Genomic DNA, 25,788 nt, shown 5'->3' with positions numbered 1-25,788 from the left:
TAACTAGGCCTATAATTTCACATCCTTGTTATAACACTTCCTCATGACTAGCCTATGTGGATGGTCAAAACTGCCACCAGCATTGGTAACTGCATTCTTAGTCACTCTGCACATGGGAAGTGATCCAGTAGGCCTGTATCATACCGTATGCTTCATGTAACATATTAAATGGAAAAAAGTGTCCGGTGGGCCCAGAGTGTCTGGTAGGTCTGCATGGTTTTTCCCATTTACTGGATGGAATCCAGTATGTGCAACGGTTTGTCCGGGGGCCCTCAAATTGTTCATTAAATCCAATATCTGGTCAATCAGAGTGCAGCAACGTGAGGGTCTGCTTCATATTTTTCTTCTGTCCTAGCCTATCATTTGTCAGTTTTCTGATGGACAGCATAGCAGGGCTAGCACAAAGAGGTTAGGATGTCTTTGGAGATGGCATTACCTTTATCATATGATCATGGTGAAATATAGATCATTACAGAAATCCCTCGATTATCTGACATAATAGAGCCAAAGGCATGCCCGGATAGTGGCTCTATCCGGGTAGTGGACTTCTTCCCTGCCCCCTTTATGTACATAGCCTATCCCAGCTTTGAAAGCCATTGTAAAAGGCCACTACAGTACATTCAGCACTTATTCTTGGTGTATTACACCGCTCTAACTGATCAAGCAGACTTATATTTATCTGGTCAAGCAAACATAAACCACAGCTAAGCAATAATTGTGGTCAACCAGACCCATCAACCACAGGCAAGCAATCACATCGGCTCTAAAAAACATGAAAAAAAATGGCTGGCGAAAATGTTCACGTGGCCATAATTTCCACCTGGATCAAGCATTTTATGCTGATAAAATGGAAAAAAATATGAATATTGGTTTAGAACAGCTGGATCACCGCATCTGGATAATGAATGGTCTAGATAGTGGCTGTCCGGATAACTGAGGAATTATGGTACGGTGCTGGTACTGTAGTTGCTGCTTAAGGTGCAATTGTATGGGCATTTATCCTGACTGAATATTGTCGACATCATCATCTCAGGGCATATTAGATGTGAACTTAGCTAGAGTTGCCAAGAGTTTGCGACACAGACTTGCTTGTTTCGTGTTGCTGATTCTCAGCAGCGCCAGCTTGCAAGGTGTCCACTGATGCACCATCTGTGATTTTCTTTGAGGCTCTGGTGTAATTATTCACTGTCTGCATACGGATTAAGTGTTTTATATTCGATTATGTAAAGTGGTAGGGGTAGTAAGTGCTGCCGTAAACTTTGTAGGTAATATTGTACAGACAGTTTTGAAGATTTTTATTTGACATTGATAACACCTCCAAAAATACTGCTTAGGAATTAAATATTTATGTAATAGATTATCACAGTTAGTTAGATTTCCAGGTGAAGGCATACTGGGATCATGACAGAGCACTGTAGAAAAAACAAAGGTTGGCCGGTGGGTTTAGGGGGCAGGATAGACCTTGTACAATTGGCTAGTCAGGTCACATTTTGCTACTTAGCACTGCATTGGTGCTTTCTTTCTTTCTCCATTTATATATTTCATTTCGTGTGGCTGTAAGAGTACAGCATAGATTGCAATGTGCTCATCCATTTCTGTGTTGTTCTTGTGTGTACATGTAGTGGAGGATTCAAGGTTGTCATTATACAAGTACCGTAGACTCGATCTCAACACTGAATTAAATGGGCAAACCGAAATGGTATAAAACTTGGCTGAATTTTGTGACCAAAACAGGCTGCAGATTCCAGTCAAAATCAGCATGGCAGTATATCACTGTTGATACCGGTATTCAGCTAGGAAAAGCTCCTTTGTGATTGTTTTTACTGTACTGACCGTATGCATAGTTTGAAGTGTAAGAATGGGTGGCAGGAAAGAATGAGAAAGAGCTTAAGTTCATCCCTTCTCTAAATATTTGGACTACACAGACCTTGCTGGTGAGTCTCTTGAGTTTGTGGAAGAGTTTTATTATTTGGGAGAAATGTCATGTGCTGGAGGTGGGGCTGGAGCTAGCTCAGTGGCTAGAATGAGGAGTGGTTGGAAGAAGTTCAGGGAACATTGAGAGGGCTCCCCTTCTGTGCTAAGGGATCATAGTATGCTGCATGTGTTAGGAGTGTCATGCTGTATGGTAGTGACACCAGGGCAGTAAAGGAAGAGGATATTCTCAGGCTCAAACATGCAGAAATGACAATGATTTGGTGGATGTGCAGTGCATTCCTGATTGCTAGGCCTGCAGGGGCGCTAGGTTTACGATGAAAGAGTTGAGGGGTAGGATGGGACTGGAATGTCTTGGAGTTGTGATGGGGAGAGGTAGATTGAGATGATTTGGGCATGTGGAGAGGATGGGGGATAATAATTGGGTGCAGAAAGTGAGAAGTGTTAATGTTGGGGGTAGGGTTGCAAGAGGTAGACTGAAAAGACCTGGGATGAGGTCGCTGAGTGTGACCTCAGGGAAAAGGGACTAAATAGGGAAGCTGCCAGAGATCGAGCAACATAGAGAGCCACCATTAGGTGACCAAGGCCAATGCATGCAAGCATGTTGGAGCCTTCAAAAATGGAACAAAACAAAACAGAATCCATCCTTAGAAAGACTTTATGGGATAATCAGAAACACTTGAGAAATAAATTAGATTTTACTCTCTCTTGTTTTTCTCTCCCAACCATTCTAATCCATTTGCCCAAATGAACCAATCATAAATTTGAAATGTGTGAGAACTGCGCAATGGATGAACAGTGTCATCTCAGTGCTAACTTGGGATAGCACCTGGATGTGAGTATTATTTCTTGAGTTCCTGATAATTCTATCGTGTAGAGTACCCCACATAGATAACACAAAGAACTGTTTAACAAAACAGCTTTTGGATAAACAAAAATCACCAAATTCTAACCTGTGATTGCTTTGACTAAAAGTTTGACATTTTCCATTACACTGTATTGTATACTTACTTTGACCACCTCCATAAGCCATTCATAATTGATCTGATTGTTGGCTTCAAGGTTCTTTGCCAGTGTTTGGACTTGATGAAAAGACAGGTAATTCATGATGTGTATGAATGAGATGCAAAGTTAGGTAGCACATCTCATGTGGGTCTTCACCGATTACTGTACCATACCCTCGCGTCCAGTACAGTATTTTTGTCAGACAGTACTACCATATTGGACTAAATCCTTACTGGACAAACAGCACACCTTATGGGAAAAATTAATAATGTCAGACAAGCCTTGAAAAAATCCTTTGAAAATTCAACTTAACTACGTTTTGACACAACTAAGGTTTTACCAACCTTTAAGGTGAGTGGTGATGGGCTTGGAGGGGAAGGGGAAGGGGTTTCTGAGGCTGTAGGAGGTCCTACTGACCCCTTGGAGAAGAGCCTTCAGGATCCTGAGGAGGCCTCTCTGCTTCAACCTCCCTCATAAATCCCTCATAGTCGTACACTGACACATCGTCGTCTTTGTTATCAAGGGGAAGTCCAATACAGCCATCTTCCCACGCCTTCACGGGTAGTAGTGCTGGACGCGGCACTTCAGTACTAGAGAAGAACTCCTCAGATTTGGCCCACTTTGCACGGCCGATCCGTACTGGCCCAGCAAATTCGTACAACAGTAATAAATTATTTATTTTTTTTGCCGACCATACTGGACAAGAATAGTACTGAACAAACGCGTACTAGATGCGAGGGTATTGTATATACAGTATATAAATAACTGGAGCCTCTTCAGGGTGCAGATTATTCTTGTACATTTAAGCAGATGACTTTTTCATGTCTTAGTAACTTTTGATATTATAAAGATAAAATTTTAATTGGAGTTTGTGTACTGTTACTTCAGTGTTTACCAGTACATTATTGTCCTGCCACCTCAACTGTGCATCAAAGTTGATGCAGTGAATGAAAGCTGTCCATAATACATCTTGTTTAAGAGCATTGTTATTCCCTTTTCAGGTGGCTTTACATTGAGTGACAAGCCAAATGGTTTCCTGTAAGCCAGGAAACCATTTACAGTGCTGGGTGGTAACCATATACCGTAACCAACCCACACATGTTCTCTACATCCCAACAGGGGGGTTGGCAGAGGGTTAGTGCCCCTCCCCATAAAACCGTTAACTCAAAGACAACCCCCCCCCTTATGGGATTATGGCATTTGGTATAGATAAATAGATTTTTATTTACTTACCAATTTTTTGCCCGTAGCCTCTTAATTTTCACTGGAGGTCTCATCCCCATTGCATCCATACATGGTGCTGCTCAGAAGTTCCGGAAATTTGAAAGCAGGGGGGAATCCACTTGTCGTACAGTTTGTGGGTGCTAGGTGGCAGTGTACGGACCCTTTGTTTGTTACTGTGTTAGGTGGCTTTGTTCAGGGTTGATACATTTGCTGCATGTGTGTGTTTTTTTATTGTTGTTATGGTTAGTTTGTAGATTTTGATTTCTCAAAAATGGTGGATGTGAAAGAGTAGTAAGTGTACATTGGGTTTTGTTTGAAACTCGGGAAGAATGTGGGAGAAACTCATGAAATGTTAAAAGAAGCATTTGGTCACAGTGCATTGTGGGTTGCACAGACCTACGACTGGTTTAAGCATTTTAAAAACGAATAAATGTCAACAGTTGATGTTGCATGTTCTGGTCGCCCTTCCACCAGTTTGACTCCTTAAAATGTAGCCAAAAGTGCAACCATCCTCGAACATTGCAGGACATTCCATGATGTTTGTGACATTGTTTAGCCTGTCGTGTGGAACTTGCCAACACATTTTGTCTGGCGACTTGAGGTGGAAGTGTCCAGACAGGTGGCGCACCAACAAAGGGGTGGTTCACCATGACGGTGCATCCTCACACACAGCCCTTTCAGTAGTGTTTGGCATGAAAAACATGCCGGTTGTCCCCTACCCCCTATATTCACCTGATTTGGCCCCCCTGTGATTTTTTTCCTCTTTCTAAAAATGAAAATCCAGCTGAAAGGACTAAGGTTTGACACCATTGAGGAGGTCCAGGAGAGAATTGCAGAAGGTCTTGAACAAGCTGATGCTCAAGGACTTCTAGAACGCATTGTGATCGTGGGAGAAGCGGTGGGGTTGATGTCTGCTCACCCTAGGAGACTAATTTGAAGGGGACAGTGGTAATTAGGGCTTGACATAGGCTTTTTTCCATCTTTAGTCAAATTTTGGGAACTTTTGGGTAGCACCTCGTAAGACATAGTATAAGGGTTGTGAGGGTGTTTGGGTTGGGGATAGGCAATAGGAGCTACTGTTCTTTCACATAATGAAGTGGTGCAATCTCTGTTAGCAAATCACATTCTGATCCCAATTATTGTACCCAGTAAAATGTTAATAGGTTCCAAACAAATGTAACTTTACCTATTCTAAACCTATAATAACCAGACCTATAGAATGTAATTTGCTAATCCAGATCACAACGAAAACTTTATGTAACTAATTGATTGGGAGAGGAATGCATCATTATGGTCATAGTTGGGCAATTAAAGGTGGAAGGAAACCACAAGCCCTGCCTACTTGCACAGCCCCAAGCCCAGGCAGGGGATCAGGGACCGTATCCCACCAGGTGTGGCCAGTGGCTGTGGCAGTGGCCTTGGGGTATCCCACCAGGGCAGCCTCAGGGGAACTCTCCAAGTGTGCCTTGGCCCTGTGACTGCCCGTTCATTATGCGCCTAATGGTTGGTCAAGACTCCTGGGGTGCAACTTCCAGGTTTGGGCCCCTCCACGAACCGCTTTTGTGCAGAAGTGGTAGCCTGGAACTGCAATGCCCTGTACCCTTTGGCATTGATCCAAGTCTCAGCCCCATCCTAGCCCAAACCTGTACAGATGGAGCCCACCTGCCGCCTCGCAGATTCTTCCTAAATTGAGTAAAATCATAGGGAGATAAGAATGGATTTAGAAATACATCCTCAGGTTGACCATGCTAATAATATTTACCCTACACCTTTTCAGGAGGGCAGGATGCAGCAGTCATTAGAGAAAGCTAAGGTTGTGGGTTACTGGTTCAATGAGAAGAAGTGTCAAAAGTTTGGAGTTGCTGAACTGAAAGCAGAATGCAAGTGAGTGTAAACCTTTTTTTTTTTTTTTTTTTTTTTTTTTTTTTTTTTTTTTTCCCAATTACTGTGGCAATATGGTGTTGAAGAGTGACTAGTCTCCAGAAACATAGAGCTGCATACTTTAAGCTGTAATAAACTTATGAAGTAGGGTTATTGTATTATGCTGAATATTTTTTGTTCTCTTGTTAATGTACTATGCAAAAGTACTTGTCATTAAGTTGAAATTTGTATTTTTCCAGGAGAAGAGGCATAGAGCTGGTGAAGGTAATGTATAGGTGGAGGTGTGAAGTGAGAAATCCTTTACCCTGCCGTAACAAAGTGGCTATTAACTTTTGAGCTGAGTTGTGCTGCAGCCATTTATCTGTGTGTGTTTTCCAGTATTATGTATAGTATATTTTTCTTTAAGCCTCATTGTCCAGTAATATTTTTTTGTTTTATTCTTGCTATCTCCAGAACTCTTTTATGCAGCTTTAGAAAGACTTGTCAAACTACAAAAGGTTAATTGTAGCTTAAATTACTGTCATTACAAGAGGTGTCCAAAAAACAATGGAATGGTCAGGAGGGAGCAAGAATAAATCAGTTAAATATGCCACTGGATGGTAGGGCATAAGCTATGCCTGCAGTGGAACTCAGGTGTTAGGATGACTTGTGTAGCAGGGTAGTGTGGTAGCGTTTGTAGATGAAGGATAGTAAATGGTAATATGTGTAAAAATGTCCACAACTTACTGTATAGTACACTACTGTATATCATACTCTCTGTCGAGGGTTATTGATAGTAGTTTATGTAGTGTAACTCCTGAAGTATTTCCAACCGTCCATCCATCATTCAATCCTATGTCGCCCCATGAGGAGCATAGGAACCTGGGGCCAGGCAAGCTGGTCCTGACGTTTAAGATGAGAGTGACCAGCCTCACGCAGCCCTGTGTGGGATAAAGGGAGCAGTAAACCCCAACCAGCCCTTGGATAAAAGCCTACAGAGCCTTAGCATGATAGGAGCATCTGAATTACCCACTAAACCACCAGGCGCCATCCAAACAGCATTTTTTATGAACCCCCAGCAGGTATTCATTCCTCAAAATTTGCCCCTCCATGGGAGACATAGTGCACCATAGTGGCTCAGATATGGTCATCTCCTCTCCTTACCCTAGTTGTTGTTGTTGATCAACCCATTTGACTGGGTGAGCAAACTCATCAACCACAGCCAAATAACTGCCTCTGCAGGGCTCTTTTGTGTAGTGAACCAATGTTCCATTGCAGCTGACTCCCTCACTTTGCCAAGGTGTGGGGAAAAATGTAGAGGTTTGAATCTCTTCAGCCACTTAGCAGGGTTACTATGGCAGGTTCCACTTCACCATGTAATTTGGCTATATGTATATGGTCACCACCCAGTGTTGTAAATGGTTTTCCTGAGTTAAAAGAAACCATTAGGTTTATCACTCAGTTTGGAGCCCCCTGAAGTGGAAAGAAGAGTAATAAAAAGTGACAGGGAGGAAAGAAAGAAGTAGGAAGAGAGAAAGGCAGAGACAGCATGAGAAATGGGAAGGAAGAAGTAGACAGCACTACATCAGGTGAGTAGATAATGGTGACCATCACCTACCACCATCCCTACTTTGGTACCAACACAAAATACATCTTGCAAATTATCTGCCATACCCTTAAGGTAATGCAGCCCCTCCACACAGACTACAACATCTGTTCACCTCATACTTGTCACCTTCACAACACAGACAATCCCTAAGCATAACCTCAATAAGATCTCTTGAGAGTGACTGGCTGAAGTGGCTGGTTTCCTGCAATCCACTGGGTTCATGTCCAGATGAGCCTCACCACAGCCATCTATTTTAAGCTCTGGAACTCACACATACTCCTTAACAGTCCTATTTCCGCTAACACTGTTGACTTCTCACTTGTTACATTCCATAATTTTACACAGACATTTCTATGTGGACACACCCCTTCTTGCAGTTTTCTAGTAGCTTCTGTATTTAGGCTTATATTTTGTATCAAGACCTTTATTGCATTGATTTCCTTTATTCCTTTAGTCACTTGACTCTCCACTTTCTTTACCTCATTAATCTGTTATTACACCTTCACCAGTTTGTCTTATCTCCATTCACTAAGACATCATAATGAGTCACCTTTTTTCTTAACAGCCATCAGTTGACTAGTTTACTACCAGTGTATATTTACTGTCAGAGTGTTATGCCACTGACTGAACCAGTCTCCAAAGTTCCTGTTCACTGTAGGAGTCATCCAGCTCATTTGAACAGAATTGCTCATTAGAACTGATATGGGACGTGAACCCATGCACATGGGGTGTTTGCTGTATGTTTCCTACATTATTTCAGTTTCTACAGTGCCTTTTTACTAATTATAGGTTGCTTTGTAATTGCGGAAACATTTAGAAACTTCTCAGGAAAGAGTAACTCCTAGGATTTATTTTATTTTATTTTTATTTTTTTTATTTATTTTTTTTTTTTTATGAAAACAGGTCATGACTTACAGGTTAGCAAGATTTTGCCAGTAGGCTGTACAGTAAATTTATTTTAAGGGAAATCTCAGTTCTGAATGTGAAATGACTATGTAGTACAGTATGGTATTTTTTCTGGGAAAATTTACAAAGAACAGGCAGTCCGTGTTTTAATCCAGATGTTCCAGTGTATTACAACTCTTTCAGTACAACTGGGACTGTATATATGTATGTGTTGAAAAGGTTAGCTTAAACAGACCCATGAATCAGGATGCTTGCTGCTTCCAGATGATTATGTTCAGCTGAGGAAAGGCATCTTGTTTTGCTGGGGCTAATGAAGGCCATAACCGACTGCATAGGTTTGAAAGTCTTTCCAGGTCCAAGTAAAATGTCTGCTGAGAGCAAGAATAAATAAATAAATTATGTTATTTGACTCAAGGATTGATTCTTACCTGTGCCTTGCCCTAATAATGTTATTGAATTCCAAGGTGGAAAAAAAACTGAAATTAGTAAATTGTAAAAATGTAAGCATAACAGATGTTGTTGTTTTTGTGATCCCAGTCTCATCTGAATGTAAATCCAGTGGACTGCAGGGTGAATTTGCCGTTTATTCCAGTCTACCATCCTCCTCTCAAAGGATAGGGAGGCAATTGAGGGACATTTATATAACTTGGCTGCAGAAACATTATTAAAATGCAAGGTGGGGCATGTGTATAGAATATAAATAAATAAATGTAAATATCAAAACAAGCCAGGGCAAATTCACAATAAAGTATTCCCAGCTTGTACTGTACATTATACAGCATATAGTACTACTGTATTCATGTACCATGGTTTAATAATGCAGAGTTCAGTCTCAAGACTGAATTGTTTCTCAAGCCTACTTAATGTTCTCAGCTTTGTTTAGTCTTTTTTTTTTTTTTCCAGCTATTATCTCACCCCCATCCCTATGATGGCATGTTTTGTATTTTACTGGCGCCATCTTCACATTTTTTTTTTTTTTTCCCCAGCTGAAAGGCATTTTGAAGTACAGAGGTTAGATGTAGCCTTCATTAGTTTCTTCTTGATTAAAGGTTCTGTCTGAGTAAAATTCATTATAATCATCAAGAAGTAGCAAGACTACATTGAAAATGTCATTGTATTGAAGAGGTTAAGCAGATGTGCTAAAATTCATTGTGCAGTACAGTAAAAAATTAAATAAATTACCAAAGACTTTGGAAGCATTATGTCATTGCTTATATTACTAGCAGTAAATGTTTTGATTCGAGAAAAATAATTGTAGTTTTTAATTTCATTGAACACCTTTCTAACCACATGATTGATAAAGGAGCCGAGTGCTGCAACAGTGGTTTCTAGAAAATACATGATTGACAGTATTATGCTCACCAGATTGATGAGTTTTCAGTGAACTGGGGATTGCTTATTAAATCAAGAAGCTGTCTGTGTATCATAGTGTTTCTCCCATGCTTACCAAGATTTATTCTAAATTTGAAATGAGATGCTCGTTACATTAAGAACAGTACTGTGTTTGACATGCTTATTAGTATTGTATTGCTGATAGTGCTGTGCACCCTGGGTGGAGCAGCTGTAGCATCCACCTGGGAGCGAAATCTTCTCATATTTCAGTGCATTTTGCCATAGGAAGGACCCTGGTCCAACCCTGGTGACGTGCTGTCTACCATAAAGGAGCATTATACTTGTAAGGTGGCCTCCACAGAAACAGTTGGGTATCTGTGGTCAGTGGATCTGCTCTGCCAGACTGGGGTTAAAAGCAACAACAGCCTATACTGTACAGTATTTGCAGCTTGAAATTTTTAAAGATGTTTGATGATCAGTCCACACCACTTTGATGTAATGAGTTTGTTAAATAATCTTTTGTATATCCAAGGTGCTTGTTATAAAAATATCCAGAGAATGGTAGAAAACACCAAGTGCAGTACTTCATGAATGATTTGTGTTTAGATGGAAACTGTATACGATATACTGTAAATAATGATATGACTGACAACTGTTTGTTCATATAGATCAACATCAGTTCTCCTTTGGAGGACCAGGGGCCATTTGACCTTCTGCTTCACAAGCTGACGGCATTATATGCCCAGGCTCTCAACCAGGACCCAAAGGTAGTGTTTTTGTCAATACTTGGGTTATTTTGTATACTTAATTTGATACTGTATTCTGTTCTACAGTCTGATGTAATTTTTAGTTTGTTCATGGTATTCCTAGTCAGTTTCACTCAATTCAGGATAGACTTTGAATTTGAGAGGTTAAATATTGCATTCAATAACTCTGTCACTACAAAATTTCCCCTTTTAAGCAGAATCAAGTCTGATGGTGGTAAGAGTAGTAGAAAAATACATTTTTGGATGAACTGAGTTAATTATATGAAATTAACTTTAATGTTAGGTTTGACCTCAGTACACCTGTAGTAGAGTCCCAGGCCACTACTTTTTTTTTTTTAACAGAAACTGTGAGGATTTGAACCAGCGTTGGTAAGTACGAGGATGTAGCAACTTACTGACTGAGCCATTCACATTGAGGTGGTTTGGCCATGTAGAAAGGATGGAGAGTGAGATACTGATGAGGAGAGTGTATGTGCGTGAGGTGGAGGAAGGGAGGGAGGGGGAAGGGGAGGCCTAGGATGAGATGGAGGAATGGGATGGAGAGGTATATGAGAGAGGGGGGGATGTGAGCTGGGAGCAGGGCAGTGAATTGGAGGGGAACAGGGTGACATGGAGGCAATTTGTTTGTGGCCACCCCTCACGGGATTAAGGCGTCTGGCAATAGATAGATAGATAGACTTTAATGTTTTCTCCAGTATTGAATATGTCATACAGTACAGTTTTGATGTTTCAGGATAATGTATAGAATTAATCTGAAATATTGCAGAAAGCGTTTGTAATTTCTGCAGTGTAATGTGCAGTGACACACATTACCAGTAAAGTGTTTTTTATTGTTCAGTCTGGCACCATAATTTTATGGTGTATTCTTTGCTACCTCCAGGTGAGTGCATTCATGTTATAGGTGAAATTTCTTAGTGCAGAGGAATTAATGAAAGTTGTATCAAACCCTTATACAGTAGTTTGAAAAGTCTCATCTGAGTTGAACAGAACTGTATGGAGATAGCAAGAATAATAAAAATTATACCAGTAGTTAAAGGAATTAAATGTTAGACATGGAAGGTTAGGTTTGTGAGGTGAGGGAGGCTTGTGAGTCAACACTAAGGCAGTGTTAAAGTATCATAGAAAACTCTAATTTCCAACACTGCCAGTAACACTACATTAGTCCCTCGTTTATCCAGACGCTCAGTATCCGAATGTGTTAATTATCCAGATGCTGGGCCTTGGCTCTATTAAACAATTATCTGAATTTACTTGCTATTATCCAGACGTAAAAGTCCCTGAGAACTTGGGCTGGCCAGCCGACATGTTCAAACATTCAGTGTCATGGCCGCTGGGCTTGAGCCATGAGCGGGAAGTAGTCTGTAACGCACAACCAGAGCTAAAATGTCCGTCCATCCCTGTACTGAATGGACGAAGCCATGCGCTCATCCGATCACTCCCAGTGAACCTCCAGCACCCAGGTAATATGACTGTAAACCACAAGCAGTGTCAAAATGTCTGTATGCATCCCCATCGATTGTTCAGTATCTCATGACCACCAGGCTAAGTCTTTCCCAGTCACCACCACCATTGAACACAGACCACAAGCCACGAGTACATGTTTGGTGACGCAGTACTTTGGATATTCCTTTGTGCGTTTTGATGTCTAAATATGCCTCAATGACCAGAAAACTGTCAAATTACGCTTAGGTAATGTACAAATAGGTTAGTTGTAGGTTGGAGGTTGGGTATAGGTAGGGTCTGGGTATGGTAGGGGAATAGTGTTCATTATTCGGATGTTGCCAGTACCTGGACATGCATTTGGCTCTGTTATGTCTCCATAAATGAGGGATTACTGTATTTGCACCTTGCACCATCTTATTTGGATGATAATGGTGATACTTGAAATTATATTATGATTTGTACTGTATAATTTGGCCTTAATGGGTATTGCACAGTATTTATATACAGTATGCATTTTCATCGGTAAGCTTGTTCACCGTCAGTCCTTACTACTGGTTAGGTCATAAATTTTTATTTTGTTAAAGAGTTTTCTATTAAGAAATATTAATATTATCATCAAGTAAATAAAAGTTATTTAAAGCTATTCTGAAGTCCAAAGGAGTTAACAGCAGAATATATAAATCAGATTATTCATTCTTAATATGTAGCATGGTAACTGTTTTCTTTCAGGCTGTAGCAGCAATCAAGATGTTTGAATCATATATTGAGAAGCATCCAGAGTGCTTTGTAATGGACCCACTTCCTGGTGTGCACAGGCTGCTCTTGAGGAATCAAACATATGATCTTCTTCATGAATGTTTTATGGATGATGGTGAGTTTTTTATGAGTGTTTCATATACAGTATACAGTATTAATAAATAAATATACATAAATGAATACTATTTTTATCTATCTATCTATCTATCTGTGTGTGTATATATATATATAGTTAGTGGTAGGTGGTGGCGACCGCCATCCACTCACTAGATGTAGTGCTACCTACTTCTTCCTTAGTCTTTATCATTCTTTTTCTGTGCCTGCCCTCCACTGTTCCTATTTCTCTCATCTTTCCTGTCATTTCTTATTGCTTTTCTTTCCTTTACAGGTGGCTTTACATTGAGTGACAAGACAAATGGTTTCCTGTAAGCCAAGAAACCATTTACATCGCTGGGTGGTAACCATATAACCAAGCCGTATGTGCTCCGTACGTGTCAGAAAGTGGGTTGGTGGAGGGTTAGTGCCCCTCCCCGTAAAACAACTCAGTCAAATGCCACCTGTTATGGGATTATGGCATCTGGCAATAGATATACTATATATATATATATATATATATATATATATATATATATATATATATATACGTATACAGTATATATATATAATATATATATATATATATATATATATATATATATATATATATATATACAATGGAGTCTCTTTTATCCAAAATCCTTTTAACGTAATATGCCATTAACCGTTAATTTTACTAAAACATTCTCATTTCGATTAACTGCAAAAATCTGAAATCTATCCGAAAATTCAAACGCGGCGGGCTTGTTTCGCGCCACTAGCGATAGTTTATGGTTGCTCCGCTAGTCACTAGAGCGAGTTGCCCACTCCCTTGCCTGCAGCAACCACCTCAGAAGATTTGGATGATGTGGGACATGATGTGGAAATGATTGAATAAGGAAACAGAAAATATGAAAAAACAATTAGGTTTAAAACTTTATTTGTTCGAACTACTTAGAGTGAATTATGTAATTATTTTGGTGAAGATTTATTTAAGTTTAATTGAGTGAAGATTTATTTAAGTTGACAGTTTCTATTACAGTTACAGAAGTGCGGTTACATACGTAGTTATTACAGTGTATTAAGTGTTTTGGTGATGGTTGAGTGGCTTTTGGGGTGCTGGTGGTGGAGGTGGGCTAGACGTCACCACTAATGAGTAATGGGTGAGTACAATACTGTTCCCTTGTATCCTACATATTATTACAGTATCTTTTATCCGAAAAAATCAATTAAACAAAAGCTTGAAAGTTCTATGATATTCAGATAAAAGAGACTCCACTGTATACAGTATATATATATATTATATGTATGTATATATGTTTATACAGTATGTATGTATATTTGTTTTGGAGCGCTCACCATCCACTCACTCGATGTAATGCTGCTCTTAAGTGTCTGCCCTTTCCTCTTCTTCCTTCCTCTTCTGTTTTCTTTTCTTCATCTTTCGTCATCCTTGTGCCTGCGAGTGACTTTACACTCCCTCTTCTGTCTCTCTTTATTTCATTCTTTCCTCTTCCTTCTACCTGTGGGTGACTACACTGAGTGACAAGCCAAGTGGTTTTCTGTACACCTGAAAACCATTTACTATGCAGGGTGGTAACCATATAACCAGATTATGGCACCTGGTGGTTTAGTGTGTAATTACAGCAATCCAGTCAGATTGAGCCGGTGGAGGTTTATATCCAGGGGGTGGTTGGGGCTTATTGCTCACGTTATGCCACTCAGGTATGAGTGAGGCTGGTCACTGTCCTCTCAAATGTCAGGACCAACTTGCCTAGCCCTGTGCTGCTACGCTTCTCCTGGGGCAATGTAGGATTGGATGATGGATGGGTATATATATATATATATATATATATATATATATATATATATATATGAGGCACCCAGGACCATAGGGGCGTAACCCACACTTCCCAATTTTCGGAGTTAAAAGTGGGAAAAATTAGCTCAGATGTTCAAAAATATCATACAACAAACATTTCACGGAAAAAGAACCCCTATGTGTTATGAAAGCGGATCGAAAGTAGCATGTTTTTGTGTATGGGTTTATATAGAGGTACTTGAAGGCACAAATCAGATCTGAATATCGTCAAGTATAATTCTGGAAAAAAACAGACTTAGTAAACTGTACCCCAAAATGACAATGCTGACCCCACCCCCCTACTCAGGACTTAGTTCTCAATGGTTGGCTTCAGTATATGTCACAATCGGGATGGAGCCTAGTGTCCACAGTTATTCCCAAAAGCCCCTCTGTCGATCACATTCAGTGTCTTGCACAATCCTGAAAAAGGATGGATCGATCCTGTTAGCATTTTAGGGGTTAAGGATGATGCAGGATCGAGCTGGATACTATTAAACATAAGTGGGTACTCCTGTGGAAGAATTTGTCGGGTTGATAGGTGTAAGAAATGAGTCTTTGATGCATTAAAAACAAGAAGATTATTTTTACCCCAGTCAGAGATATGAGCCAAGTCAGACATTAGGTGTGCCGTAACCTCATCCCATGTTTATTGAAGTAACTGCTGAGATGGACATTGCGGGAACCAAATGGAAAGGTGAAGGGTGGAATCATCTTAGTATGAGTGGATAGGGTTAGATGTACAGCTTAGAAGGTCGTTGATGAATAAAAGGAAGAGAGTTGGTGATAGGGCAGCCCTGAGGAACACCACCGTTGATAGACCGAGGAGAAGAATGGTAGCCGTCTACAACAGCAACTATAGAACAACCAGAAAGGAAGCTATAGATGAAGGCACAGATAGAAGGATAGAAACAGTATGAGGGTAGTTTGGAAATTAAAGATTTATGCCAGACTCAATCAAAAGCCTTTGAGATGTCAGGTGCAATGGCAAAGCTTTTGCCAAACTCCCGAAAGGAGGATGACCAGGAGTCTGAAAGGTAGGTGAGAAAGTTGCCAGTGAAGCATCCCTGACAGAACCCATCCTGACGATCAGAAAGAAGGTTGTGATAGGAAAGATGCTTTAAAATTTTTCTGTTAAGAATAGACTCTAAAACTTTTGAGACACAGGACTTTAAAGCAATTGGGTGATAGTTAGAGGGTTGGGAATGGTCACCCTTCTTTGGGATTGGCTGAATGAGAGCAAACATCCAGTAAGAAGGATAGGTACAAGTTGTTAGACAAAAGCCAAAGGGTTGACCTAGGCAGGGTGTAAGCACAGAAGCACAGGTCTTGAGGACAACAGGAGGGACCCCATCAGGCCCATATGCCTTGTTAGTGTTGAGTCCAGTGATGGCAGAAAATGCATCAGCTGAAGAAATTTTAACATCAGCCATGAGGAAGTCAGAGGGGAGAAGGGATGGAGGAACAGCAGTGGATTCATCTAAGATGGAATTGGAGGAGAAAGTCTGAGTGAAGAGATCTGCTTTATCAATAGAAGAAATAGCTACAAAGCCATCAGAGTAGGAAAGAGGAGGGAGGGATAATGAGCTAAGTTGTTGGAAATGTTTTTGGCAAGGTGACAGAAGGAGCAGGAGGAATTCAAGTCGGAGAGTTGAGAGCATTTAGTATGGATGAAATAATTTTTAGCAAAGCGAAGAACAGACTTAGCACGATTCTGGGTAGAAACGTAAAAAGATGTGATTCAGGGATGGGTTGGCTCCAGTACCTTTTTTAGGTCCTCTCCTTGTTGTGGACAGCATTAGAACAAGGTTAGACCAAGGTTTTTTTTGCATTAGTCAAAGGATACGAGAAGGAATGTGTGCTTCCATGCTCGAGAGAATAACCTCTGTAATGTGCGAGATACACTCAGATGGCTCCCGGCCATGGAGGCAATAATCATTCCAGGGAAAATCAAAGAAATACTGCCTGAGGGCCTCCCAAGCAGGTGAGAGATGTGAATGAGGAGACCAAGGGGGTGGAAGTGGTGAATGTGTTCAAGAGTGAGATGTCATGAGGGCATTGTGTGAATCAAAGACAAATGGGTGTGAAGTGGAGGAGTGGGAAGGTGTGAAATGTGTAAGCTCGAGCATGAATGGGTGAGGAAGATGCAAAGGAGGAGAGATTTGCATTGTTGATGAATGAGGTGTGGCAGAGTGGAATGAGAGATTACAAATGCGTCATGAGATGTATGTATGTCAAGTTCAAGTTTGAGAGGGTGAAAGTGGTTGTGACTGTAGCATATGCACTGTGTGATGACGAGAGAGTGAGAGAGAAAGACAGGTTTTGGGATGAGCTGGATGAAGCTGTGGGAGAATTGCCCAGGAGCTATAAAATGATCGAAATGGGTGATATGAATGGAAGAGTAGGCACTGGTCCTGAGGATGACATAATGGGTTATTATAATGGAGTACCAAGAGAAAATGATAATGGGAAGTGACTGAAAGATATGCATTAGGAAAGGAGGTTGTACATTTGTAACTCATATTTCAAACACATAGATGCACATAAATATACATGATATATAGGAAATAGGGATCGTGTTGAAAGGAGCCTGATTATGTGCTCATAGAGAGGTTGATGCTGGGAATGTTTGCCGATACGAAGGCCATGAGAGGACGATGTGAAAATCTGTCAGATCATATGATTGTGGTATGCAAGATCAAGCTGAGAGGAGTGGGGTGGCATGCCTTATGGCACTATCACTGGGCCCTTTTCTAGTATCCTTAGAAAGAAGCTTGGCAGGAGTGGATGATACAATTGGCTACAGGCGGTGCGGACGGAATCAGACAAATAGGAACCTGAAGACATCATTGTATGCCCGGCAAAGCACGGGACAAACTGACTCTCACCTGTGTGCTGTGGAGGGACTCCCTCCCCACCCTTTGGTGACAAGATCAAGTGGCAGCCACTTCAAAGTGTGACGTGAAAACACTTGCATCAATAGCCTTCCTCCGGTGCCCCTGATCCATCAATTTTGCGTCAGATATAACAGTCACCTCGCACTTAGGGATTAAAATAGTAAATTACCTTGATCGTATATTGAACGTATGTTAATGAATCATTGAAATAATGGCAAAAATGGCTTTCTTATCCCCAATTCCCTTTAAAAAAGGTATTACATGGCCATCAGTGACTTCTGGTTCCAAAGCAATATAAGTTTCCCATGCTGTTGGCATCCATCTTGGATTTTTGTCCCACACGGTTAGCTGATGTGGAATGTTTATAATGTTTGTGGATTTCAGCTTGGCATGCTTCCAAGTAGCTTTCTTGAAAAAATCAGCTTTCTCGAACTTGTTTCCAGCTTCCCTTCGAATTTGAGCTATTGCTTCTGGCGTATGATCAGTTCTTTCTTGGCCCATGGCCCACCCTTTCACAAAATTTCATTGAAATTCATTGAGAACATTAGGAGACCTTCTGTGGGAAACTCTGGATCCTAATCCAGATCCGCCTCCAAATGTAGTCAATTCTTCCTTGGCCCATGGCCCACCCTTCCACAAAATTTCATTGAAATTCATTGAGAAGTTTTGGAGATATTGTGTGGACAAACAAACTGACAAATATAGGTGGATACATAACCTCCTCCAGCTTTCTAGGCGGACATAAAGCTAAGTTTTTATTAAGGAATAGCATATATCTATGCTGATAAAATTCCTTGCCTAATAAGCAGTGGATTGGTTCCTAAGACCATGTTGTTTGCTTCAGTTATTCATTTTTCATAGCCTTTTCTGACAAAAAAGTACTGTGGTAAGTTCTTGCAGAGCAGTACCCCTGTACGCAGTTAAAACAAATTGAATGAAAGGACCTGTAGAATGAAAGATATCCTGAGCTATTAGATATTCCCATGCAGTCAGTAGCTAAAATGTAATATAAGCTTTATAAGTAGGTACATTGTTTAATCCAGAAATGTAGATAAATCCTTTGTGTTTAAGAAGCAATTGCTGGTTTACTGAATTTGTTATTTTAGCTTTTGGAAAATGATGTGGTACTGTATAACTTATGTAAGGATATATATATCTTTTGTGTGTATATAAATTGGGATTTACAGGACTCATGATTTCAGGTTGAGATTTCGCTGAATATATCATATATATATATATATATTTTTTGTCTTGCAGACAAGGTGTTTACTCCCACATTTGTGGAACTGTCTATGAAGGATGTTCAGCAAAATAGAAAGCTGATACAGGATGCAAATGTTACTTTCCCAGTTGGTAAGAAGCTTGAATGTATCTTTCATTAGTTTATTAATTTTTTAGTATGCATAAATTGCTAATTGATTGACCAATTGTAACATAAAGGACCATTGACCCTATCAGGTTTCTGGGCCAAGCAGATTATGTCTGTGCTAGAGTCAGACACTCTCACGCTGATCCACATTTTCGTGCTGCAATAGTTTTGTTTGATCGCTCTGTGTAAATACACTTCATGGTAGAGTGTTGGTTTTGGTGTCATTTTAAAGCTGGATAGTTGAATTTTATCATAGTATGTTTAAAAAAGTAAAACAAAGCAAATAAAAACTCAAAATGATAAGTTGAAGTTAGGCAAAAACCAAAAATCTTACATCTTGCTGTAGAAAAATATTCGTAAAAAAAAAATATATATATATATATATATATATATATAAATATATATAAATCATAACCCATTATCTTCAGGGTCATTGTCAAGGAACAGTGAATTATCCACTTGATTGTCTTCACTGGCAGGAGATTAATCATGGATGGGAATTGGAGGTGCAAGTTCTACCTTGCATGTCGTGTGGTGTACTTGATTTTAAGCATTTTTCAAATACTGTGCTGTACTCTTTATACACGTCATTTTTTACGATCTTACAGACTAAAGATGTTCACTTTGTCTGTATATTTCACTTATAACATGTCACTCTCGAGCAGTATATCAGGGACTTCCAGGGAAATGATGTTGGGGGAAATGATAGAGTTGACTGAGGCAGAGCTGGGGGAAATGGTATGGGTTGACTGAGGCAGAGCATGGGGGAGCAGCAGTGACGCCGCCAGCCCACCACCTACTGACACACGAACACACAAACCGCTCGCCATGTGATTAATGTTTGGTGTCTTGAATATATATTAATATTAATAATAATGCAGACCCCTTCTCTAATTTCTTACCATTTAGAAAGTACTTTATTGGTATAACTTAATTTTAAACACTTTTCAAATACTGTACTGTGCACCTTATGCACCGTATTATTTACGATCGTTCAGACTAAAGATGTTCATTTTGTATATTTTATTTATCACTCATCACCCTTGTGCAGCATGTCAGGGACATCCAGGGAAATGATGTGGGGGGAAATGATGTGGTTCATACTGAGGCCAGAGCAAGGGGGAACAATAATGACGCCACCAGCCCACCACCAACTGACACACCAACACACAAACTGTGCGGATGATATGTCCACCCCAGCCTGAGGTTAGGCAGTCCAGATTGCTTCTAGCTTTTTTGAAGTTTTCCTGAAATATAAGAAATAATTCCCGTCGGCTCCTTGACTCCGAGAAAAGCGAATTCCTGTCTAGTGAATTCTGTTGTAATGAGGTCATACTGTATTGTTATACTCATATGATTGAAACAGGTGATAAGTGAGTTTTGAATATTTTATTGCTTAAATTCACGATATACAATATCCTCGCGTCCAGTACTGTATTTTTTTCAGACGGTACTACCGTACTGGACTAAATCTATACTGGAAAAACAACAGACCTTATGGGAAAAATAAATAATGTCAGACAAGTCTTGAAAAAGTCCCCCCAAAATTCTTCTTAACTACATTTTGCACAACTAAGATTTTTACCAACCTTTAACCCATCCTGTCTGAATGACATGTTTACATGTCCTCCAGGGGCCATCCGGGGTGCATGCATACATGATTTAGTGTTTCCCGGCATTTTTTGAGTATTACGTGGGTTATTTCCACCACATGCAGCCCACATGCAGCCACTGGCAGCCCTCCTGTACGCATCTGAGCTAAGCTCAGTCGCCTGTGTACCTCTGTAACAGATAGATGTATGCAAAAAGTTTTCCCTGTGTCCGGATCCTTGGCCGAGTGCCAGCAGCCGCCGACAATAACAGTAATGAAGTCCAAAGGCCAGAAAAGAAAAGGCCTTATTGATGTGTGATAGGGAGAGAACTTGAGGTGACATTATTGCCAATTGTGAGTGGAGAAAGTGACTTCCTCTAAAGAAAGCAACTGCCATAATGAGTGTCGATATTTATGCGTCGTGTGAGGAGGGTGGATTACGTGAGTCCTCCACTGTGCACACATAATTTCCCCCTGGACATTCATCTGCTATTTCCGATGATGGGAATGGTTCAGAGGGTACTGACGATCCTGGAGAGGGGGATATTGGCAAGGGTAAGGAGATGGAAGAGGAGGTAGGGAGTGGAGAAAAGGGAGGAGGTGGAGGAGGGAGGGAGAAGGGAGGATGAAACGAGTTGTGTCTATCCTCGCATGACCCCTCTCTATTCATGGGAGTATTGGAAGCAGAAGTATATCATGATGAAATCAGTGCCTTTTTTTTTTTTTTGAAAACTTTTGTGTGTGTATTTTTATGAGGAAAAAAAATTGTTATAGTGGAGCATACAGTATTTTCGATCATGGATTACATGTATAACTATTTTGTTCACAATACAGTACTTTCTTTTGGGCTTTACGTAGTAGTAATGGTAGCAGTTGTAGTAGTAGTGGTATTATTTGTAGTAATAGTGGTGGTGGTAGTAGTAGTAGTAGTGGTGGTGGTAGTTGTAGTAGTAGTAGTTGCAGCAGTTGTAATGGTAGTTGTAGTATTAGTAGTAGTTGTAGTAGTGGTAGTTGTATGAGTAGTAGTTGTATTAATAGTATTATTATTTCGTGGTAGTTGTAATACCACACATCTGGTCGCACAGTGGTGCCAGAATCGAGTGAATGCAAGCCAAACATACATATCCTTGTGTGTGTGTGTGTGTGTGTGTGTGTGTGTGTGTGTGTGTGTGTGTGTGTGTGTGTGTGTGTGAGAGAGAGAGAGAGAGAGATAGAGTCTGTCTGTCTGTCTGTAAGGCATCTGGGTGTTATATATAAGTTAGTGTTGGTTTTGTACATACTGGTATGTTTTTTGTGTAATTAGAAAAAATTATTTCACTGCTGTGCATATATTTATGTGAATAATGAAAACAAAGTTGTGTCGTTATCAGGTCATTGCCTTATTTTATACTGAAAGCATTTGTTTATACATATTTCTTATGATGAAAAAGTATAACTTAATGGAAAGTGAAAGTCATAGTGGTATTTCTGTTTGTGGGCAGTACTTAAATGACTACTGGTACCTGGTTCACTTTTTTTTTTTTTTTGTAGTAGTACTTGTGGTAGTAGTAGTGGTTGTATGTGTTGTAGGTATGGTAGTAATAGTAGTAGAAGTGGTGGTTGTAATAGTAGTAGTTGTGGTAGTGGTAGTAGTACTTGCAGTAGTGGTAGTTTTAGTATCATTAGTTGTTGTACTTTTAGTAGTAATAGTATTATTTATAGTAGTTGTAATACCCAGACTTCTACTCGCTCACCAATGCCAGAATCGAGCAACAATCCTAGCCAAACATACATTTCCGTGTGTGTGTGTGTGTGTGTGTGTGTGTGTGTGTGTGTGTGTGTGCGCATGCATGTGTGCATGCGTGCATGCGTGCGTGCATGTTCTTACCTAATTGTATCTTTACAGGAATGAGTCAAGCTCGTACTGTCCCGTGTCTTAAACCATATTTATCGTACATATCCTTAAATTTGTGAATTGTTTTGGCACACACTATTTCATTCAGTAGTGCATTCCACTGATCAGTTGCTCTATTTGGGAAACTAAATTTCCTTACATCTTTATCACCTCTCTTTTTATGCAGTTCTTTGCAGTGTCCTCTTGCTGATGCTTCCCCATACGTTAAGTAATCATTTATGTCTATTTTCTCCTTCCCTGAGATGCACTTATATAGCATTATCATGTCACCTCTTTTCCTTCTCTCCTGTAGTGTTGTTAGATTCAGTTTATTTAGTCTTTATTCGTAGCTTAGATCCCTTAAGCTTGGTACCCATCTTATAACTGCCCTTTGAACTTTTTCAATCTTGTCTGTGTTTTTTGAGATGAGGACTCCAGACTACTGATGCATACTCCAGGGTTGGTCTGATGAATGATATTATTATCTTTCTTAGCATGTCTTCATTTATGTATGTAAACGCTATTCTCATATTTGCAAGCAGTGTGTACATGTTCCGTACCTTGTCACTGATGTGGTCAGACGGAGATGGTCTGTTATTGACAATCATACCTAGGTCCTTCTCTTTTTCTGATGAGTGTGTGTGTGTGTGTGTGTGTGTGTGTCTGTGTTTGTGAGAGAGAGAGAGTGAGAGAAAGCGGGCGAGTGTCTGTCTGTCTGTAACGCGGAAAGAGATGAGCATCCAGAGTTCATGGTCGTTGCTATTGTGGCTGTTATTCATTCACCCAGTAAAACTGATTATGGAAAAATATTCACAGAAACAATGTTTGTAGTGGATTTTGGTCTCCTGGAAGTGTCATCGAAGTGATATCAGTGTGGTGGGCTAGTGTAAGTCTTTGTTGTGTCACCGAACCTCCGCCATGCATACAGACACCGGCAAAAAAACGCCAAAAATTGCCCTCATTCCCCACTCACTCACTCTCCCTACCTGCACTTCAGGGACCATCTGATGCCATCAACGTGAAGTCGAAGGATTTGTGAGTAATGTGAGACCTAGTTTGTTATAATTGGTTAAGTATTAACAGAGATATGAAGGTTTAAAGATAGATAATTTTGTCGATTTCCGTTGGGAATGCCCGGCTGTGGGGAGCGATCACAACAACATCTGCCAGACAGGAGGGGTTAAGGTGAGTGGTGATGGGTTTGGGGAGAAAGGGGGAGGGGTTTCTGAGGCTGTGGGAGATCCTGCTGCTCCCCCGGAGGAGGGCCTTCAGGATCCTGATGAGGCCTCTCTGCCTCAACCTTCCTCATAAATCCCTCATAGTCACACACTTGGGGGAAGTGCAATACTGCAATTTTGCTGGCACACATCATGAGTCACGAGGAAGGCATACTGGACTGGCGCTGCAGTACTGTACAAGGGAAACATTCCTCGGTGTTGGCTATCTTCCCACGCCCGGCGGGTAATAGTTCTGGACACAACACGACTACTAGAGAAGAACTCCTCGGATTTGGCCCACTTTGCATGACTGATCCGTACTAGCCCAACAGATCTGTACTACAGTAATAAATTATTTTATTTTTTTGCCGACCATAGTGGACGAAAATAGTACAGTATGACCTCACTACAACGGACTTCAGTAGAGCGGAATTCGCTTTTTTTGGAGTCAAAGAGCTGACCGAATTATTTTTTATACATCAGGAAAACTCTGAAAAAGCTAGGAACAGTCCGGACTGCCTAACCTCAGGGTGGGGTGGCCATACTGTCCGCATGGTTTGTGTGTTCGTGCGTTGGTTGGTGGTGGGCTGGCAGCATCACTATTGTCCCCTGTGCTCTGTCTTCAGTCTGACCCACATCATTTCCCTGGAAGTTCCTGATATACTACTCGAAGGTGACAAGTGGTAAGTGAAATATACAAAGTGAGCATCTTTAGTTTGTAAAATTGTAAAAATTAAGATGTATAAAGTGCACAGTACAGTATTTGAAGTGTTTAAAATTGTTATACAAATAAAATACTTTCTAAATGCTAAAAAAAATTAGAAAAAGGGTCTGCATTAATATTAACATTAATACAGTATATATTTAAGACATCAAGCATTAATCACACGGCGAGCGGTTTGTGTTCGTGCGTTGGTTGGTGGCGGGCCGATGGTGTCAATATTATTCCCCCGTGCCTCAGGCAACCCATATCATTTCCCCCCACATCATTTCCCCAAAGTCCCTGATATACTGCTCGACAGTGTCGTGTGATAAGTGAAATACAGAATACAAAAATGAACATGTTTCTTTGTAAGATCGTAAAAGTTTAGGTGTATACGGTGTACAGTACAGTATTTGAAAAATGCTTAAAATTAAGTACACCACACGGCACGCAAGGTAGAAGCTCCCGTCCATGATTCAGCTCCTGCCAGTGAAGACAATCAGGAGGATGATTCACTGTTCCTTGACGATGACCTTGAAGATAATGGGCAATGAGTTTGAAGGATTTGCTCCGAAGGACCCTTCACCAGGTGCTGAATGATGATTAACATTCTGCAAGGTGGGCGGGGGGGTAAGATAGGGTGAGCCTGGTGAGTTGGAATGGTTATGTAAGATTTTTTTTTTTGTGTGTGTGTGCAGGCCATGCTTAAATTTTACTGAGTAATGCCATAAATTATTTATAGTGGCACTTGAGAAAAAATAAGAGGCAGATGAGACATTGCCATGAGTCAAGGAACTGGTGGGGGTGAAGCAGGATGGTGTCCATGATGCTTTTCATAAAAAAAAATATCTTATTTTCTGTGTTACATATGGCTTTTATTGAGTCTAAATCTTGCTAAAATTATACTGTGTCATGCAAAAAATTGTTTTTAGTGGCATTTTAGAAAACCTAAGAGGTAAAATGGATATTGCCACTAGTTAGAAGGAACATGGTGTGGTGAAGCAAAATGGTGGCTATGACACTTCATGTATAAAAAATATCTTCCTGTATATGTTACATATGTCCTTTATTGAGTCTAAACCTTACTGAAATTGTACTATGTTATGCAATAAAGTATTTATAGTGGCATTTGAGAAAAGTTACAAAGCAAATGGGTTAATGCCCTGAGTTAGAAGAAAATGGTGGAGTGAAGAAGGATTGTCACCATTAGGCTTTCCATGTACCGGCATGAAAATATCTTAACAGGGGATGTCCATATGTCGCTTTTTTCAGACTTTCGCTTTTTTCAGAATGGTTTGGGCCCCAATTAGTCTGTTCTAGTGAGGTTTTACTGTACTGGACAAAGGCGTACTGGACGCGAGGGTACTATAT

General features: G+C 40.4%; 1 protein-coding gene across 1 annotated transcript in view; it reads left to right on the top strand.

Annotated features, from left to right (window-relative positions):
* LOC145412782 (inositol-tetrakisphosphate 1-kinase-like) overlaps positions 1-25,788 on the top strand; it is a 72,466-nt gene that overhangs the window by 3,242 nt on the left and 43,436 nt on the right. Inside the window, exons 2-6 of the mRNA XM_080282561.1 lie at positions 5,939-6,045; positions 6,282-6,306; positions 10,537-10,635; positions 12,808-12,949; positions 18,922-19,017. Of these exons, the coding sequence (XP_080138687.1) occupies positions 5,948-6,045; positions 6,282-6,306; positions 10,537-10,635; positions 12,808-12,949; positions 18,922-19,017 (460 nt within the window). The 5' untranslated portion in view covers positions 5,939-5,947. The remainder of the gene's footprint in view (positions 1-5,938; positions 6,046-6,281; positions 6,307-10,536; positions 10,636-12,807; positions 12,950-18,921; positions 19,018-25,788) is intronic.

This window comes from Coenobita brevimanus, chromosome 94, assembly GCF_032717465.1.
Source record: "Coenobita brevimanus isolate Jiangsu-jjx chromosome 94, ASM3271746v2, whole genome shotgun sequence".
Lineage (NCBI taxonomy): Eukaryota > Metazoa > Arthropoda > Malacostraca > Decapoda > Coenobitidae > Coenobita > Coenobita brevimanus.
This window is presented reverse-complemented; position numbering and strand designations above follow the sequence as displayed.